Source organism: Genypterus blacodes, unplaced genomic scaffold (assembly GCF_046128005.1).
Source record: "Genypterus blacodes isolate CSIRO-AG114 ecotype Tasmania unplaced genomic scaffold, CSIRO-AGI_Gbla_v1 ptg000054l_1, whole genome shotgun sequence".
Classification (NCBI taxonomy): domain Eukaryota; kingdom Metazoa; phylum Chordata; class Actinopteri; order Ophidiiformes; family Ophidiidae; genus Genypterus; species Genypterus blacodes.
The window spans coordinates 2,615,013-2,635,439 of NW_027466866.1; the positions used below are offsets into that span (position 1 = coordinate 2,615,013).

The following is a 20,427-nucleotide window of genomic DNA, read 5'->3' on the forward strand; positions in this document are numbered from 1 at the left end:
TGCAAAAAATTAAAATTAAAATTAAAATAAAATTCTTCATTATTTGGCAAACATTTTCTGCAATTGCAATCACAGCGGGACGTACTTAGATGAGAAGGTCTTTGTGCTCTCCCTGCTGGACGGCCATGGTAAAGCACATAAAAAGCAGACAGGAAAACATGGACAGAATATTAAGAAAAAAATGGGCTGAACTCTTTAAAGAATTAGAGATAATACACACTGTGAAAAACACCTCGGAGCTCAAACCTCCACCAAGGCCGACACCAACTTCTCTAATGACTTAATTAATGCAATATTGAAATTAACGTGCAGCAGAATCAACACATGATGTAATTTTAGCCAGATTATAATTATGAATGAGCAATTGTGAATGATGGAAAGAAAATGAATCAATGAATTTTCATTTTTTCTTTCTGTAAACAATCTGTTCAAAAAAGAATGAATTGTTCATAGACAAAACTATTGTCTGTGTTGGTCTCATCCATATCTGAACCACCAGCCCTACTCTCTGATTAGGAAACCAAACTGCTGTCAAGCTGAAGGTTTGTACAATTACTTACAATTAAATCTATTGTAGCAACCAAATTAAAAAATACTTCCTGCATTGATGGATGACGTGTCTGTCACACCTTGCCATGAGTACATAAACGGAATGCTGAACTGATAGAACACTTGAACAACCACTGCTCTAACATGGTTCTGAGAACTAAGGTAGGACACTATTTATGTATTTACTTCTACACACAACAAATAGAGAAATTGATGATGTTTTGCTAATGCACCTGCCACATGTTAATCATCAAAAATGTATGATATAGTAAACTAATACGTATATACTCAGTATATACTGTACAATATATTTCTTTCAGCATTTATTGTATCAAACTATTTCAGAATACAGAGACACCAAAATGAGTGAGCCAGAGGATAACAACCAAAAGGACGGAGACAACAATCAAGGTAAAGACAACGCCAAAGAGGATCCAAGAAAGGTTAGTGTGGCACAAAGACATTCAGTCTGAATTCACTAAGAGTAAGAAGGAGCATGATTATATTTTTGAGATTTCTATCTATTTTTGTATTCCACTGAGGCATTGGGGATTATTATTGTTCCTCACTTCTGTAGCTGTCTACATGTAAGACTACAACCAAGCTACGGGTTCACCTTATACAATTTATTATGTTGATATTTTGCTATCAAACATTTGGTTTGAAGGTAGATTGTCATGGTGGTTTCTGTATCTGCTTCTGTCATTCACTATTCATCTGTCCCACATCAATAGATCACACCGTGTCTGCTGAGCACTGCATTCTTTACCTGCATTGGTTCGGCATTTCTGTATGGATACAATTTGTCAGTGGTCAATGCTCCTGCTCCCGTGAGTGAAGTCATTTGCTATGTATTTTGTGTTTGTACCCCACTAGAGCAGGGGTGGCTAACCAGTCCAGCTCAAGGAGTCACTCACAGAAAGAAAGAAAAAACAGAAAGAAAACCCTGACAACACATAACTGATGGGAACAGATCAAGAAATAAAGGACAATGAGATCATTGTGCTTAAAGATGAACTAATAAAGAATGTTCAAACTATTAACAAAAAGGACAGTGTGCCAGCAAGGCTGCCGCGTGACTGACAGGGAGAACGGCCTAATCCATAGATTGACATGGCATAGACTCTAAACCATGTCAAGCTGGTTATTAGCATAACTGGTTTTGCGCTGCTGTCGAGCCTCTAGGGCCTAGAAGCTCGACAGCAGCGCAAAACCAGGAGATATTAAGTCTCCTTTGAGATGCTCATAATTGGACGCTTTGTGTTTGAAAACTAGTTATGCTACTGCCTTATAGCGTAGCACACACAACTAACAAGATGCCAACATAATAACAAAAACATTAACAACAGTAACTTACAAGGCCCAGTGATATTGCGCCCGCACATTAGAATGTTTCATGTTTGGAACATTAACTTTCCTTTAAAGACATCTCTCAAGATCACACACCCCTGCACTAGAGCTATCCACTGCTCTCAGCCTGCAAAAGCCAATAACAGTAATTTTATTTGTACTTTATTCATTTCTGGCCTTTGTATATGTATGTATGGTTGTCTGCTTGTTCCATGTTTTAACATCACGTCAACATTGTGTATTTCTGTCTCCTTCAGTTTATAAAGAGTTTTATAAACAGGACATGGATTGAGAGGTATGGGACACCAGTTAGCACTGAGACAGTCACTCTATTGTGGTCTATAACCGTCTCCATATTGTCCATTGGGGGGCTAATTGGATCTATTCTTGTCAAATTCCTGCTTAAAGCTCTTGGAAGGTGAGTAAGACTACAAAAATATGCTTTTGAAATGTTTATTTTATATAAATAAGTTTAAGACATCAGGTTGATCATTTGTCATGATTGTTCCATTTCACTAGAAACATTACAATCTACTTTCAGTCGTTCTTGTCTAATCTGCCATCAACACAGAATGTCTTTCTGCATGGTAGGAGAGGCACCTTGCTTGTCAATAACAGCTTTTCACTGGTGTCTGCTGTGTTGCTGTCGACAGCGGAGAAGGCTCGCTCCTTTGAGATGCTCATCATTGGACGCTTTGTGTTTGGAATGTATGCAGGTGAGATATATATATATATATATACATATCTTAAGAATGTATTGTGTTATGCATGCAACATTATCAAACCTAAACTCCAAGGTGTCAACATACAAAGACACCACACAAACAGATTTTCCTGGATGTTGGTTATCATGTCAGAGTGAAGTGGTAAAAATTTTGTGTCGTCTATTCCAGGTGTCTCTCTCAGTGCCCGAAACATGTACCTAGCAGAATGTTCACCCAGACATATCCGAGGAGCCATTACCATTTTCAATAGTGTCATGATTTCCGTGGGTGTGCTTGCTGGGCAGATATTAAGTCTCCGTGAGATATTTGGACAGGTAAGAGGCAGATGTTAACAGAAAATCTTATTAATCTTGTCCACAGTTAAAAAAAAAAAATACTAATATCTTCGTAAATATTCTTAGAATCCCAAAGATTACACCATCACCTCTAAATCTATTATAGAAATAGATCTATTGTATTGTTGACCCTCATTGTCTGTGGTTACAGGAGTCCAGGTGGAATTTCCTGTTTGCAGCTATTGCCATACCTGCATTGGTGCAGCTGGGTGGGCTGTTCTTCATGCCTGAGAGCCCTCGATACCTGCTGATGGAGAAGAACGATGAGGCTGCTGCAGAAAGAGGTGCATTGCTGTTTGCAAGGTGCAGCTGCGCTCTTGGTTGACTGTGCTAAGCCTGGAGTCTTGATATACAGACGTGGCTAAAAGTCTTGGTACCCTCAAAATTAAATTCCAAAATAGTCTCTGAGATAAAACAGCACTCGGAGAACTTTTCTCCATTTAAAGAGGCTGAATGACTGATTCTAAGGTTGAAGACACCATTGTTTATTATCAGTTATCAGGGATTGCAATAATTTAGTCCAGCCATATTCATTTGTTAAATTATTTAAGATATCTTACACTGGAAATTAAAGGCAAAGTATAACTTCTATTAAATATGGAATAACGAATGGTCAGTTTCAACTTATTTCAGAGAAATGGGGGGTTTTATTTTTGAGGATGCCACTTAGCCATGTCTGTAAATGGAGGTCATGTTCAGAACAAGAGGCAGGCACACGCCAGATTATCGGTTAAATAAAGAGCAGACCCAGCCTGATTTGTTACTTGGTCAAGGTCTTGAACTGTTTCTAAAAAACAAATACTGGTAATTTTCCACAAAGATTTCAAACAAACTAGACACAGATAACTATTTTTAACAATTCTGGAATAAAGTTGTTTCTGCTGAGTTCAATCTTTTAAATGTTCTGTTCTGGACTCAGCCCTCAGGAGATTTCTCGGAAAAGAAGATGTGACTAAAGAGATGGAAGAAATCGAAATGGAGCGCCAGAACAATCTGCAAGTTGTTTCCGTTCTGCAGTTACTGAGGGACAGGACTGTCCGCTGGCAGTTGATCACTGGCATCGTCGTGCTGGTTTCTGTACAGCTGTCTGGTGTCATAGCTGTGAGTAATAACACGAGCAAGAATATGTGATTTTAATCCCTGCATCTTCTACATGATCTATTAAAATGTGTAATTTCGCACTTTTTACCTTTGGCCCAAAAAAAATTAGAATACAAAAATTAACATCTGGGCACAATGATGTTTGACATTTGTATATTTCACTAATAACTGACTTGTTCTCAATTCTTGTTCTTCCAGGTTTTATACTACACCAATGTCATCCTAACTGATGCTGGTATCTCAAGGAGCATGGCCTCCTACATCACTCTCAGCATCGGTGGCGTACAAGTCATTTTTTCAGCTTTCAGTGTGAGTAAACAATATAACAGGACCTACCAAGAGCATTATGGCATAATGTTTTAGTCTTTTAATAAGCCTGCATTTTAATTAACATATGAATAATGTTTTGCACATAATCAGTATGACTTAGTATTATTGCATGTTAGGTCTGTTAACTATCACCGGGTTGTTTCCTTTTACCCTTTGTTAGAGTGAATTCAACACACAGACTGAGAGGTAGCATTATCAGGTTTAAGACAGATCTAGGTCAGTTCTGAACCACGACATGTGAAGCAGGGAAATGACAAAGATCACAGAGTAGTGTCATATGTCTAACATATGGTATCACTTAACTTCCAGAGAAAAAGAGATAGTGAGACCTGCACTAGCTTCACATCTTCCAGACTCATCTTCACCTCTGAAGAGGCTCTTGGCAGACATACTGTAGATTCCCCAGAGAGAAAGAATATCTAACAATCATATGAATCTATCATATTCAATATGCATTTGTATTACTGTATGTTTGCACTGTTATCACTCTATTATTGGGTTGTTAGAGTTATTATGTACTACTACATCATTAAGAGGCCATTGTATTGTAAATAACTTCATGTCTTCCCAGGCTGTACTGATTGAGCGTGTTGGGAGACGCGTTCTGATTATAGTTGGCCTGGCTGGCATGATTGTCTGCTATGGTCTTCTCACAGTCTTCCTCAGTATTGAGGTAAAGAAAGGCTAGCACAATAATTTCAATCGGTGTGCTGAGGAACACTGGTGTTAAATGTACATGCTTGGTAAACATGACACTCTCTCTCTTTTTCCTCTAGCACATGGTGTCATGGATGCCTTACCTGAGTTTCGCCTGTATATTGGCTGCAATGGCTTTCATCATTTTGGGTCCAGGTAATGTTGCAAATATCTCCTCATTTTCCATTTCCCTCACATTTCCCCCAAAGTAACTGGATGAGAGATTAAGATAGGAAAGAATAAGGAAAAAGGTGAGAGAGCAGCGAAAAGACAATACCATAGAATGGGCTTGAATTAAACAAATGGCCACAGGCAGAAGGTTTTTGTCGTTTTTGTGTTTGTGTGATGAAAACATAAACGTGTTACATTTCATCTCTTTTTCTCTGTAACAATTCATTTCTTTTCCAGCTTCTGTTGCATTTGTTCTGGTCAGTGAACTGTTTGAACAATCCAACCGACCTGCAGCCTTCTCCATCTGTGGAAGTTTGTTTTATCTGTGCCAGTTCATAATAGGCCTCGTCTTCCCTTTCATGCAGGTAAGTGTGTTTGAGTGCTTCTACCAAACATGTTCATCTTGACAAGATTCATAGATCACAGGCATAAATAAACTCTTTTGTGTTTTACAGGAGGCGTTACAGAACTATGTCTTCTTGGTGTTTGTGGTGGTGTGTACTGTGGCAGCAGTCTATCTGTTCTTCGTCCTCCCTGAGACCAAAAACAAAACTTTTGTGGAGATTAGCCAAAGCTTTGCCAAGAGAAACAAACTTTCCACAGTGCAACCAGACAAGCAGGAACAAACCATCTCTGACTGAGTCGGGCAGCATAAGATGTAAAATAAACAGCTAATTTTCAATGACATGTTATGTGCAAATGTACTTCTCCTTGTCATAATGCACATTGCAGTCTTGTGGTTTTTGGGCGCATGATGCTGCTTAACTTGTGACATGGAGAAGAGCTGATGATGATTTTGTAGTTAGGTTTTTTTCAAATCAAATTGTAATTAGCAATGCATCAACTATAAACAATTGTAAAATAGTGTCTCTGATGATCTCACAGCCTTCTCCTTAAAAAGGTAACATTAAGATAACAATACATGAAAGAAGACGATTGTAATAATAATCTGTTCCGTTTCTTGCACAGCTGTTTCCTATTTCTCATTATCCTTGGTATTTGTAACCAAAAAAAACTGAATAAGTAATAACGGATGGTAAAATGTGTTATCTGCGCTTTAATATCTGGCTTTTGTAAATATTGCTTTACCAATAGATAATAGTTCAATGTGTATGTATCAGAAATTGTAAGGCCTTGAGACACTAGAAAATAAAGGTTGTTCTGTGCATGAAAGAAGAAAGAGACATTAAAACAACCGAGAAGGAATAAATGACACAAATCAAAAGCACATTGGGAACACCTGTCATTCATCTAAAATACACGAAGGAAACGGAACATAAAAACACAATACTCACCCTGAAACAACTCACCAGGACCCTGAACATATATATAAAAATATAAGCACCACACAAAGAAAGTGATTATTTAAAAAAATGGAAAAAAAGATACAAATGAGACTAATTAAGACTAATTCGGAACACCTGTGAACTGACCAACCGCCTAGAAAACCGAACACACGAACACATAACTCACCTCAAATCCATTTTTACCAGGATCCTAATTAAATAAATAACTAACAAAAATACATTCCAACCTCTTTCAGGCCCTTCTGACTTCTTCAAACCATTCAAACTTCAAATTTTGAGGCACTCCTTCAGCATTTGGCAAACATTTCCAGCAATAGCGGGATGTACTGGGAGATTTGTATAAAGAAGGTCTTTGTGCTCTCCCTGCTGGACGCTCATGGTAAACGCACAATAAAAAGCAGACAGGAAAACATGGACAGAACTGATTGAAAAATAAAAATAAAAATCTAAAATACACAAAAGAAACCAAGCATACAATCACAATACTCACCCTGAATCAACTCAACAGGACTCTGCAAAAAATTAAAATTAAAATTAAAATAAAATTCTTCATTATTTGGCAAACATTTTCTGCAATTGCAATCACAGCGGGACGTACTTAGATGAGAAGGTCTTTGTGCTCTCCCTGCTGGACGGCCATGGTAAAGCACATAAAAAGCAGACAGGAAAACATGGACAGAATATTAAGAAAAAAATGGGCTGAACTCTTTAAAGAATTAGAGATAATACACACTGTGAAAAACACCTCGGAGCTCAAACCTCCACCAAGGCCGACACCAACTTCTCTAATGACTTAATTAATGCAATATTGAAATTAACGTGCAGCAGAATCAACACATGATGTAATTTTAGCCAGATTATAATTATGAATGAGCAATTGTGAATGATGGAAAGAAAATGAATCAATGAATTTTCATTTTTTCTTTCTGTAAACAATCTGTTCAAAAAAGAATGAATTGTTCATAGACAAAACTATTGTCTGTGTTGGTCTCATCCATATCTGAACCACCAGCCCTACTCTCTGATTAGGAAACCAAACTGCTGTCAAGCTGAAGGTTTGTACAATTACTTACAATTAAATCTATTGTAGCAACCAAATTAAAAAATACTTCCTGCATTGATGGATGACGTGTCTGTCACACCTTGCCATGAGTACATAAACGGAATGCTGAACTGATAGAACACTTGAACAACCACTGCTCTAACATGGTTCTGAGAACTAAGGTAGGACACTATTTATGTATTTACTTCTACACACAACAAATAGAGAAATTGATGATGTTTTGCTAATGCACCTGCCACATGTTAATCATCAAAAATGTATGATATAGTAAACTAATACGTATATACTCAGTATATACTGTACAATATATTTCTTTCAGCATTTATTGTATCAAACTATTTCAGAATACAGAGACACCAAAATGAGTGAGCCAGAGGATAACAACCAAAAGGACGGAGACAACAATCAAGGTAAAGACAACGCCAAAGAGGATCCAAGAAAGGTTAGTGTGGCACAAAGACATTCAGTCTGAATTCACTAAGAGTAAGAAGGAGCATGATTATATTTTTGAGATTTCTATCTATTTTTGTATTCCACTGAGGCATTGGGGATTATTATTGTTCCTCACTTCTGTAGCTGTCTACATGTAAGACTACAACCAAGCTACGGGTTCACCTTATACAATTTATTATGTTGATATTTTGCTATCAAACATTTGGTTTGAAGGTAGATTGTCATGGTGGTTTCTGTATCTGCTTCTGTCATTCACTATTCATCTGTCCCACATCAATAGATCACACCGTGTCTGCTGAGCACTGCATTCTTTACCTGCATTGGTTCGGCATTTCTGTATGGATACAATTTGTCAGTGGTCAATGCTCCTGCTCCCGTGAGTGAAGTCATTTGCTATGTATTTTGTGTTTGTACCCCACTAGAGCAGGGGTGGCTAACCAGTCCAGCTCAAGGAGTCACTCACAGAAAGAAAGAAAAAACAGAAAGAAAACCCTGACAACACATAACTGATGGGAACAGATCAAGAAATAAAGGACAATGAGATCATTGTGCTTAAAGATGAACTAATAAAGAATGTTCAAACTATTAACAAAAAGGACAGTGTGCCAGCAAGGCTGCCGCGTGACTGACAGGGAGAACGGCCTAATCCATAGATTGACATGGCATAGACTCTAAACCATGTCAAGCTGGTTATTAGCATAACTGGTTTTGCGCTGCTGTCGAGCCTCTAGGGCCTAGAAGCTCGACAGCAGCGCAAAACCAGGAGATATTAAGTCTCCTTTGAGATGCTCATAATTGGACGCTTTGTGTTTGAAAACTAGTTATGCTACTGCCTTATAGCGTAGCACACACAACTAACAAGATGCCAACATAATAACAAAAACATTAACAACAGTAACTTACAAGGCCCAGTGATATTGCGCCCGCACATTAGAATGTTTCATGTTTGGAACATTAACTTTCCTTTAAAGACATCTCTCAAGATCACACACCCCTGCACTAGAGCTATCCACTGCTCTCAGCCTGCAAAAGCCAATAACAGTAATTTTATTTGTACTTTATTCATTTCTGGCCTTTGTATATGTATGTATGGTTGTCTGCTTGTTCCATGTTTTAACATCACGTCAACATTGTGTATTTCTGTCTCCTTCAGTTTATAAAGAGTTTTATAAACAGGACATGGATTGAGAGGTATGGGACACCAGTTAGCACTGAGACAGTCACTCTATTGTGGTCTATAACCGTCTCCATATTGTCCATTGGGGGGCTAATTGGATCTATTCTTGTCAAATTCCTGCTTAAAGCTCTTGGAAGGTGAGTAAGACTACAAAAATATGCTTTTGAAATGTTTATTTTATATAAATAAGTTTAAGACATCAGGTTGATCATTTGTCATGATTGTTCCATTTCACTAGAAACATTACAATCTACTTTCAGTCGTTCTTGTCTAATCTGCCATCAACACAGAATGTCTTTCTGCATGGTAGGAGAGGCACCTTGCTTGTCAATAACAGCTTTTCACTGGTGTCTGCTGTGTTGCTGTCGACAGCGGAGAAGGCTCGCTCCTTTGAGATGCTCATCATTGGACGCTTTGTGTTTGGAATGTATGCAGGTGAGATATATATATATATATATACATATCTTAAGAATGTATTGTGTTATGCATGCAACATTATCAAACCTAAACTCCAAGGTGTCAACATACAAAGACACCACACAAACAGATTTTCCTGGATGTTGGTTATCATGTCAGAGTGAAGTGGTAAAAATTTTGTGTCGTCTATTCCAGGTGTCTCTCTCAGTGCCCGAAACATGTACCTAGCAGAATGTTCACCCAGACATATCCGAGGAGCCATTACCATTTTCAATAGTGTCATGATTTCCGTGGGTGTGCTTGCTGGGCAGATATTAAGTCTCCGTGAGATATTTGGACAGGTAAGAGGCAGATGTTAACAGAAAATCTTATTAATCTTGTCCACAGTTAAAAAAAAAAAATACTAATATCTTCGTAAATATTCTTAGAATCCCAAAGATTACACCATCACCTCTAAATCTATTATAGAAATAGATCTATTGTATTGTTGACCCTCATTGTCTGTGGTTACAGGAGTCCAGGTGGAATTTCCTGTTTGCAGCTATTGCCATACCTGCATTGGTGCAGCTGGGTGGGCTGTTCTTCATGCCTGAGAGCCCTCGATACCTGCTGATGGAGAAGAACGATGAGGCTGCTGCAGAAAGAGGTGCATTGCTGTTTGCAAGGTGCAGCCTGTGCTGCTGCGCTCTTGGTTGACTGTGCTAAGCCTGGAGTCTTGATATACAGACGTGGCTAAAAGTCTTGGTACCCTCAAAATTAAATTCCAAAATAGTCTCTGAGATAAAACAGCACTCGGAGAACTTTTCTCCATTTAAAGAGGCTGAATGACTGATTCTAAGGTTGAAGACACCATTGTTTATTATCAGTTATCAGGGATTGCAATAATTTAGTCCAGCCATATTCATTTGTTAAATTATTTAAGATATCTTACACTGGAAATTAAAGGCAAAGTATAACTTCTATTAAATATGGAATAACGAATGGTCAGTTTCAACTTATTTCAGAGAAATGGGGGGTTTTATTTTTGAGGATGCCACTTAGCCATGTCTGTAAATGGAGGTCATGTTCAGAACAAGAGGCAGGCACACGCCAGATTATCGGTTAAATAAAGAGCAGACCCAGCCTGATTTGTTACTTGGTCAAGGTCTTGAACTGTTTCTAAAAAACAAATACTGGTAATTTTCCACAAAGATTTCAAACAAACTAGACACAGATAACTATTTTTAACAATTCTGGAATAAAGTTGTTTCTGCTGAGTTCAATCTTTTAAATGTTCTGTTCTGGACTCAGCCCTCAGGAGATTTCTCGGAAAAGAAGATGTGACTAAAGAGATGGAAGAAATCGAAATGGAGCGCCAGAACAATCTGCAAGTTGTTTCCGTTCTGCAGTTACTGAGGGACAGGACTGTCCGCTGGCAGTTGATCACTGGCATCGTCGTGCTGGTTTCTGTACAGCTGTCTGGTGTCATAGCTGTGAGTAATAACACGAGCAAGAATATGTGATTTTAATCCCTGCATCTTCTACATGATCTATTAAAATGTGTAATTTCGCACTTTTTACCTTTGGCCCAAAAAAAATTAGAATACAAAAATTAACATCTGGGCACAATGATGTTTGACATTTGTATATTTCACTAATAACTGACTTGTTCTCAATTCTTGTTCTTCCAGGTTTTATACTACACCAATGTCATCCTAACTGATGCTGGTATCTCAAGGAGCATGGCCTCCTACATCACTCTCAGCATCGGTGGCGTACAAGTCATTTTTTCAGCTTTCAGTGTGAGTAAACAATATAACAGGACCTACCAAGAGCATTATGGCATAATGTTTTAGTCTTTTAATAAGCCTGCATTTTAATTAACATATGAATAATGTTTTGCACATAATCAGTATGACTTAGTATTATTGCATGTTAGGTCTGTTAACTATCACCGGGTTGTTTCCTTTTACCCTTTGTTAGAGTGAATTCAACACGCAGACTGAGAGGTAGCATTATCAGGTTTAAGACAGATCTAGGTCAGTTCTGAACCACGACATGTGAAGCAGGGAAATGACAAAGATCACAGAGTAGTGTCATATGTCTAACATATGGTATCACTTAACTTCCAGAGAAAAAGAGATAGTGAGACCTGCACTAGCTTCACATCTTCCAGACTCATCTTCACCTCTGAAGAGGCTCTTGGCAGACATACTGTAGATTCCCCAGAGAGAAAGAATATCTAACAATCATATGAATCTATCATATTCAATATGCATTTGTATTACTGTATGTTTGCACTGTTATCACTCTATTATTGGGTTGTTAGAGTTATTATGTACTACTACATCATTAAGAGGCCATTGTATTGTAAATAACTTCATGTCTTCCCAGGCTGTACTGATTGAGCGTGTTGGGAGACGCGTTCTGATTATAGTTGGCCTGGCTGGCATGATTGTCTGCTATGGTCTTCTCACAGTCTTCCTCAGTATTGAGGTAAAGAAAGGCTAGCACAATAATTTCAATCGGTGTGCTGAGGAACACTGGTGTTAAATGTACATGCTTGGTAAACATGACACTCTCTCTCTTTTTCCTCTAGCACATGGTGTCATGGATGCCTTACCTGAGTTTCGCCTGTATATTGGCTGCAATGGCTTTCATCATTTTGGGTCCAGGTAATGTTGCAAATATCTCCTCATTTTCCATTTCCCTCACATTTCCCCCAAAGTAACTGGATGAGAGATTAAGATAGGAAAGAATAAGGAAAAAGGTGAGAGAGCAGCGAAAAGACAATACCATAGAATGGGCTTGAATTAAACAAATGGCCACAGGCAGAAGGTTTTTGTCGTTTTTGTGTTTGTGTGATGAAAACATAAACGTGTTACATTTCATCTCTTTTTCTCTGTAACAATTCATTTCTTTTCCAGCTTCTGTTGCATTTGTTCTGGTCAGTGAACTGTTTGAACAATCCAACCGACCTGCAGCCTTCTCCATCTGTGGAAGTTTGTTTTATCTGTGCCAGTTCATAATAGGCCTCGTCTTCCCTTTCATGCAGGTAAGTGTGTTTGAGTGCTTCTACCAAACATGTTCATCTTGACAAGATTCATAGATCACAGGCATAAATAAACTCTTTTGTGTTTTACAGGAGGCGTTACAGAACTATGTCTTCTTGGTGTTTGTGGTGGTGTGTACTGTGGCAGCAGTCTATCTGTTCTTCGTCCTCCCTGAGACCAAAAACAAAACTTTTGTGGAGATTAGCCAAAGCTTTGCCAAGAGAAACAAACTTTCCACAGTGCAACCAGACAAGCAGGAACAAACCATCTCTGACTGAGTCGGGCAGCATAAGATGTAAAATAAACAGCTAATTTTCAATGACATGTTATGTGCAAATGTACTTCTCCTTGTCATAATGCACATTGCAGTCTTGTGGTTTTTGGGCGCATGATGCTGCTTAACTTGTGACATGGAGAAGAGCTGATGATGATTTTGTAGTTAGGTTTTTTTCAAATCAAATTGTAATTAGCAATGCATCAACTATAAACAATTGTAAAATAGTGTCTCTGATGATCTCACAGCCTTCTCCTTAAAAAGGTAACATTAAGATAACAATACATGAAAGAAGACGATTGTAATAATAATCTGTTCCGTTTCTTGCACAGCTGTTTCCTATTTCTCATTATCCTTGGTATTTGTAACCAAAAAAAACTGAATAAGTAATAACGGATGGTAAAATGTGTTATCTGCGCTTTAATATCTGGCTTTTGTAAATATTGCTTTACCAATAGATAATAGTTCAATGTGTATGTATCAGAAATTGTAAGGCCTTGAGACACTAGAAAATAAAGGTTGTTCTGTGCATGAAAGAAGAAAGAGACATTAAAACAACCGAGAAGGAATAAATGACACAAATCAAAAGCACATTGGGAACACCTGTCATTCATCTAAAATACACGAAGGAAACGGAACATAAAAACACAATACTCACCCTGAAACAACTCACCAGGACCCTGAACATATATATAAAAATATAAGCACCACACAAAGAAAGTGATTATTTAAAAAAATGGAAAAAAAGATACAAATGAGACTAATTAAGACTAATTCGGAACATCTGTGAACTGACCAACCGCCTAGAAAACCGAACACACGAACACATAACTCACCTCAAATCCATTTTTACCAGGATCCTAATTAAATAAATAACTAACAAAAATACATTCCAACCTCTTTCAGGCCCTTCTGACTTCTTCAAACCATTCAAACTTCAAATTTTGAGGCACTCCTTCAGCATTTGGCAAACATTTCCAGCAATAGCGGGATGTACTGGGAGATTTGTATAAAGAAGGTCTTTGTGCTCTCCCTGCTGGACGCTCATGGTAAACGCACAATAAAAAGCAGACAGGAAAACATGGACAGAACTGATTGAAAAATAAAAATAAAAATCTAAAATACACAAAAGAAACCAAGCATACAATCACAATACTCACCCTGAATCAACTCAACAGGACTCTGCAAAAAATTAAAATTAAAATTAAAATAAAATTCTTCATTATTTGGCAAACATTTTCTGCAATTGCAATCACAGCGGGACGTACTTAGATGAGAAGGTCTTTGTGCTCTCCCTGCTGGACGGCCATGGTAAAGCACATAAAAAGCAGACAGGAAAACATGGACAGAATATTAAGAAAAAAATGGGCTGAACTCTTTAAAGAATTAGAGATAATACACACTGTGAAAAACACCTCGGAGCTCAAACCTCCACCAAGGCCGACACCAACTTCTCTAATGACTTAATTAATGCAATATTGAAATTAACGTGCAGCAGAATCAACACATGATGTAATTTTAGCCAGATTATAATTATGAATGAGCAATTGTGAATGATGGAAAGAAAATGAATCAATGAATTTTCATTTTTTCTTTCTGTAAACAATCTGTTCAAAAAAGAATGAATTGTTCATAGACAAAACTATTGTCTGTGTTGGTCTCATCCATATCTGAACCACCAGCCCTACTCTCTGATTAGGAAACCAAACTGCTGTCAAGCTGAAGGTTTGTACAATTACTTACAATTAAATCTATTGTAGCAACCAAATTAAAAAATACTTCCTGCATTGATGGATGACGTGTCTGTCACACCTTGCCATGAGTACATAAACGGAATGCTGAACTGATAGAACACTTGAACAACCACTGCTCTAACATGGTTCTGAGAACTAAGGTAGGACACTATTTATGTATTTACTTCTACACACAACAAATAGAGAAATTGATGATGTTTTGCTAATGCACCTGCCACATGTTAATCATCAAAAATGTATGATATAGTAAACTAATACGTATATACTCAGTATATACTGTACAATATATTTCTTTCAGCATTTATTGTATCAAACTATTTCAGAATACAGAGACACCAAAATGAGTGAGCCAGAGGATAACAACCAAAAGGACGGAGACAACAATCAAGGTAAAGACAACGCCAAAGAGGATCCAAGAAAGGTTAGTGTGGCACAAAGACATTCAGTCTGAATTCACTAAGAGTAAGAAGGAGCATGATTATATTTTTGAGATTTCTATCTATTTTTGTATTCCACTGAGGCATTGGGGATTATTATTGTTCCTCACTTCTGTAGCTGTCTACATGTAAGACTACAACCAAGCTACGGGTTCACCTTATACAATTTATTATGTTGATATTTTGCTATCAAACATTTGGTTTGAAGGTAGATTGTCATGGTGGTTTCTGTATCTGCTTCTGTCATTCACTATTCATCTGTCCCACATCAATAGATCACACCGTGTCTGCTGAGCACTGCATTCTTTACCTGCATTGGTTCGGCATTTCTGTATGGATACAATTTGTCAGTGGTCAATGCTCCTGCTCCCGTGAGTGAAGTCATTTGCTATGTATTTTGTGTTTGTACCCCACTAGAGCAGGGGTGGCTAACCAGTCCAGCTCAAGGAGTCACTCACAGAAAGAAAGAAAAAACAGAAAGAAAACCCTGACAACACATAACTGATGGGAACGGAACAAGAAATAAAGGACAATGAGATCATTGTGCTTAAAGATGAACTAATAAAGAATGTTCAAACTATTAACAAAAAGGACAGTGTGCCAGCAAGGCTGCCGAGTGACTGACAGGGAGAACGGCCTAATCCATAACCAGTTTGACATGGCATAGACTCTAAACCATGTGAAGCTGGTTATTAGCATAACTGGTTTTGCGCTGCTGTCGAGCCTCTAGGGCCTAGAAGCTCGACAGCAGCGCAAAACCAGGAGATATTAAGTCTCCTTTGAGATGCTCATAATTGGACGCTTTGTGTTTGAAAACTAGTTATGCTACTGCCTTATAGCGTAGCACACACAACTAACAAGATGCCAACATAATAACAAAAACATTAACAACAGTAACTTACAAGGCCCAGTGATACTGCGCCCGCACATTAGAATGTTTCATGTTTGGAACATTTACTTTACTTTAAAGACATCTCTCAAGATCACACACCCCTGCACTAGAGCTATCCACTGCTCTCAGCCTGCAAAAGCCAATAACAGTAATTTTATTTGTACTTTATTCATTTCTGGCCTTTGTATATGTATGTATGGTTGTCTGCTTGTTCCATGTTTTAACATCACGTCAACATTGTGTATTTCTGTCTCCTTCAGTTTATAAAGAGTTTTATGAACAGGACATGGATTGAGAGGTATGGGACACCAGTTAGCACTGAGACAGTCACTCTATTGTGGTCTATAACCGTCTCCATAATGTCCATTGGGGGGCTAATTGGATCTATTCTTGTCAAATTCCTGCTTAAAGCTCTTGGAAGGTGAGTAAGACTACAAAAATATGCTTTTGAAATGTTTATTTTATATAAATAAGTTTCAGAGGGAGGCAGTGGCTCAGTGGGTAGTGCTTCCGCTTGGGAACCGGAGAGTCGCCGGTTCGAGCCCCTGCCGAGGTGCCCCCTGAGCAAGGCACCGAACCCTCAAGTGCTCCCCCCTCTGCGAAGGGTGGTAATGTAATGTAAGTCGCTTTGGATAATAGCGTCTGCCAAATGATCGTAATGTAATGTAAAGACAGCAGGTTGATCATTAGTCATGATTGTTCCATTTCACTAGAAACATTACAATCTACTTTCAGTCGTTCTTGTCTAATCTGCCATCAACACAGAATGTCTTTCTGCATGGTAGGAGAGGCACCTTGCTTGTCAATAACAGCTTTTCACTGGTGTCTGCTGTGTTGCTGTCGACAGCGGAGAAGGCTCGCTCCTTTGAGATGCTCATCATTGGACGCTTTGTATTTGGAATGTATGCAGGTGAGATATATATATATATATATACATATCTTAAGAATGTATTGTGTTATGCATGCAACATTATCAAACCTAAACTCCAAGGTGTCAACATACAAAGACACCACACAAACAGATTTTCCTGGATGTTGGTTATCATGTCAGAGTAAAGTGGTAAAAATGTTGTGTCGTCTATTCCAGGTGTCTCTCTCAGTGCCCGAAACATGTACCTAGCAGAATGTTCACCCAGACATATCCGAGGAGCCATTACTATTTTCAATAGTGTCATGATTTCCGTGGGTGTGCTTGCTGGGCAGATATTAAGTCTCCGTGAGATATTTGGACAGGTAAGAGGCAGATGTTAACAGAAAATCTTGTTGATCTATTGTATTGTTGACCCTCATTGTCTGTGGTTACAGGAGTCCAGGTGGAATTTCCTGTTTGCAGTTATTGCCATACCTGCATTGGTGCAGCTGGGTGGGCTGTTCTTCATGCCTGAGAGCCCTCGATACCTGCTGATGGAGAAGAACGATGAGGCTGCTGCAGAAAGAGGTGCATTGCTGTTTGCAAGGTGCAGCCTGTGCTGCTGCGCTCTTCGTTCTGAGCTGACTGTGCTAAGCCTGGATAAACAGATGTGGCTAAAAGTCTTGGTACCCTCGACACTTAACCACATCTGTAAACGGAGGTCATGTACAGAACAAGCGGCAGGCACAGGCCAGCTTATTGGTTAAATAAAGAGTGAACCCAGCCTAATTTGTTAAACTGTACTACTGTAATACTGGTAATTTTCCACAAAGATTTCAAACAAACTAGACACAGATAACTATTTTTAACAATTCTGGAATAAAGTTGTTTCTGCTGAGTTCAATCTTTTAAATGTTCTGTTCTGGACTCAGCCCTCAGGAGATTTCTCGGAAAAGAAGATGTGACTAAAGAGGTGGAAGAAATCCAAATGGAGCGCCAGAACAATCTGCAAGTTGTTTCCGTTCTGCAGTTACTGAGGGACAGGACTGTCCGCTGGCAGTTGATCACTGGCATCGTCGTGCTGGTTTCTGTACAGCTGTCTGGTGTCATAGCTGTGAGTAATAACACGAGCAAGAATATGTGATTTTAATCCCTGCATCTTCTACATGATCTATTAAAATGTGTAATTTCGCACTTTTTACCTTTGGCCCAAAAAAAATTAGAATACAAAAATTAACATCTGGGCACAATGATGTTTGACATTTGTATATTTCACTAATAACTGACTTGTTCTCAATTCTTGTTCTTCCAGGTTTTATACTACACCAATGTCATCCTAACTAATGCTGGTATCCCAAGGAGCATGGCCTCCTACATCACTCTCAGCATCGGTGGCGTACAAGTCATTTTTTCAGCTTTCAGTGTGAGTAAACAATATAACAGGACCTACCAAGAGCATTATGGCATAATGTTTTAGTCTTTTAATAAGCCTGCATTTTAATTAACATATGAATAATGTTTTGCACATAATCAGTATGACTTAGTATTATTGCATGTTAGGTCTGTTAACTATCACCGGGTTGTTTCCTTTTACCCTTTGTTAGAGTGAATTCAACACACAGACTGAGAGGTAGCATTATCAGGTTTAAGACAGATCTAGGTCAGTTCTGAACCACGACATGTGAAGCAGGGAAATGACAAAGATCACAGAGTAGTGTCATATGTCTAACATATGGTATCACTTAACTTCCAGAGAAAAAGAGATAGTGAGACCTGCACTAGCTTCACATCTTCCAGACTCATCTTCACCTCTGAAGAGGCTCTTGGCAGACATACTGTAGATTCCCCAGAGAGAAAGAATATCTAACAATCATATGAATCTATCATATTCAATATGCATTTGTATTACTGTATGTTTGCACTGTTATCACTCTATTATTGGGTTGTTAGAGTTATTATGTACTACTACATCATTAAGAGGCCATTGTATTGTAAATAACTTCATGTCTTCCCAGGCTGTACTGATTGAGCGTGTTGGGAGACGCGTTCTGATTATAGTTGGCCTGGCTGGCATGATTGTCTGCTATGGTCTTCTCACAGTCTTCCTCAGTATTGAGGTAAAGAAAGGCTAGCACAATAATTTCAATCGGTGTGCTGAGGAACACTGGTGTTAAATGTACATGCTTGGTAAACATGACACTCTCTCTCTTTTTCCTCTAGCACATGGTGTCATGGATGCCTTACCTGAGTTTCGCCTGTATATTGGCTGCAATGGCTTTCATCATTTTGGGTCCAGGTAATGTTGCAAATATCTCCTCATTTTCCATTTCCCTCACATTTCCCCCAAAGTAACTGGATGAGAGATTAAGATAGGAAAGAATAAGGAAAAAGGTGAGAGAGCAGCGAAAAGACAATACCATAGAATGGGCTTGAATTAAACAAATGGCCACAGGCAGAAGGTTTTTGTCGTTTTTGTGTTTGTGTGATGAAAACATAAACGTGTTACATTTCATCTCTTTTTCTCTGTAACAATTCATTTCTTTTCCAGCTTCTGTTGCATTTGTTCTGGTCAGTGAACTGTTTGAACAATCCAACCGACCTGCAGCCTTCTCCATCTGTGGAAGTTTGTTTTATCTGTGCCAGTTCATAATAGGCCTCGTCTTCCCTTTCATGCAGGTAAGTGTGTTTGAGTGCTTCTACCAAACATGTTCATCTTGACAAGATTCATAGATCACAGGCATAAATAAACTCTTTTGTGTTTTACAGGAGGCGTTACAGAACTATGTCTTCTTGGTGTTTGTGGTGGTGTGTACTGTGGCAGCAGTCTATCTGTTCTTCGTCCTCCCTGAGACCAAAAACAAAACTTTTGTGGAGATTAGCCAAAGCTTTGCCAAGAGAAACAAACTTTCCACAGTGCAACCAGACAAGCAGGAACAAACCATCTCTGACTGAGTCGGGCAGCATAAGATGTAAAATAAACAGCTAATTTTCAATGACATGTTATGTGCAAATGTACTTCTCCTTGTCATAATGCACATTGCAGTCTTGTGGTTTTTGGGCGCATGATGCTGCTTAACTTGTGACATGGAGAAGAGCTGATGATGATTTTGTAGTTAGGTTTTTTTCAAATCAAATTGTAATTAGCAATGCATCAACTATAAACAATTGTAAAATAGTGTCTCTGATGATCTCACAGCCTTCTCCTTAAAAAGGTAACATTAAGATAACAATACATGAAAGAAGACGATTGTAATAATAATCTGTTCCGTTTCTTGCACAGCTGTTTCCTATTTCTCATTATCCTTGGTATTTGTAACCAAAAAAAACTGAATAAGTAATAACGGATGGTAAAATGTGTTATCTGCGCTTTAATATCTGGCTTTTGTAAATATTGCTTTACCAATAGATAATAGTTCAATGTGTATGTATCAGAAATTGTAAGGCCTTGAGACACTAGAAAATAAAGGTTGTTCTGTGCATGAAAGAAGTAAGAGACATTAAAACAACCGAGAAG

At 38.3% G+C, this 20,427-nt stretch overlaps 3 protein-coding genes across 3 annotated transcripts; all 3 read left to right on the forward strand.

Annotated features, from left to right (window-relative positions):
- Positions 1 to 911: 911 nt before the first annotated feature.
- On the forward strand, positions 912 to 5,898 carry LOC143001671 (solute carrier family 2, facilitated glucose transporter member 9-like). The gene is made up of 12 exons (XM_076151403.1): positions 912 to 992; positions 1,284 to 1,379; positions 2,157 to 2,317; positions 2,491 to 2,615; positions 2,793 to 2,938; positions 3,111 to 3,243; positions 3,879 to 4,060; positions 4,259 to 4,369; positions 4,962 to 5,063; positions 5,167 to 5,242; positions 5,495 to 5,622; positions 5,713 to 5,898. The coding sequence occupies exons 1-12, from the start codon at positions 912 to 914 to the stop codon at positions 5,896 to 5,898; spliced, it is 1,527 nt and encodes a 508-aa protein (XP_076007518.1).
- A 2,090-nt stretch (positions 5,899 to 7,988) lies between these two features.
- On the forward strand, positions 7,989 to 12,984 carry LOC143001571 (solute carrier family 2, facilitated glucose transporter member 9-like). The gene is made up of 12 exons (XM_076151220.1): positions 7,989 to 8,069; positions 8,361 to 8,456; positions 9,234 to 9,394; positions 9,568 to 9,692; positions 9,870 to 10,015; positions 10,188 to 10,320; positions 10,965 to 11,146; positions 11,345 to 11,455; positions 12,048 to 12,149; positions 12,253 to 12,328; positions 12,581 to 12,708; positions 12,799 to 12,984. The coding sequence occupies exons 1-12, from the start codon at positions 7,989 to 7,991 to the stop codon at positions 12,982 to 12,984; spliced, it is 1,527 nt and encodes a 508-aa protein (XP_076007335.1).
- A 2,090-nt stretch (positions 12,985 to 15,074) lies between these two features.
- Positions 15,075 to 19,865, forward strand: LOC143001572 (solute carrier family 2, facilitated glucose transporter member 9-like). The gene is made up of 12 exons (XM_076151221.1): positions 15,075 to 15,155; positions 15,447 to 15,542; positions 16,324 to 16,484; positions 16,849 to 16,973; positions 17,151 to 17,296; positions 17,369 to 17,501; positions 17,846 to 18,027; positions 18,226 to 18,336; positions 18,929 to 19,030; positions 19,134 to 19,209; positions 19,462 to 19,589; positions 19,680 to 19,865. Exons 1-12 carry the CDS (start codon positions 15,075 to 15,077, stop codon positions 19,863 to 19,865), a joined length of 1,527 nt encoding a protein of 508 aa, XP_076007336.1.
- The last annotated feature ends 562 nt before the right edge of the window (positions 19,866 to 20,427 follow it).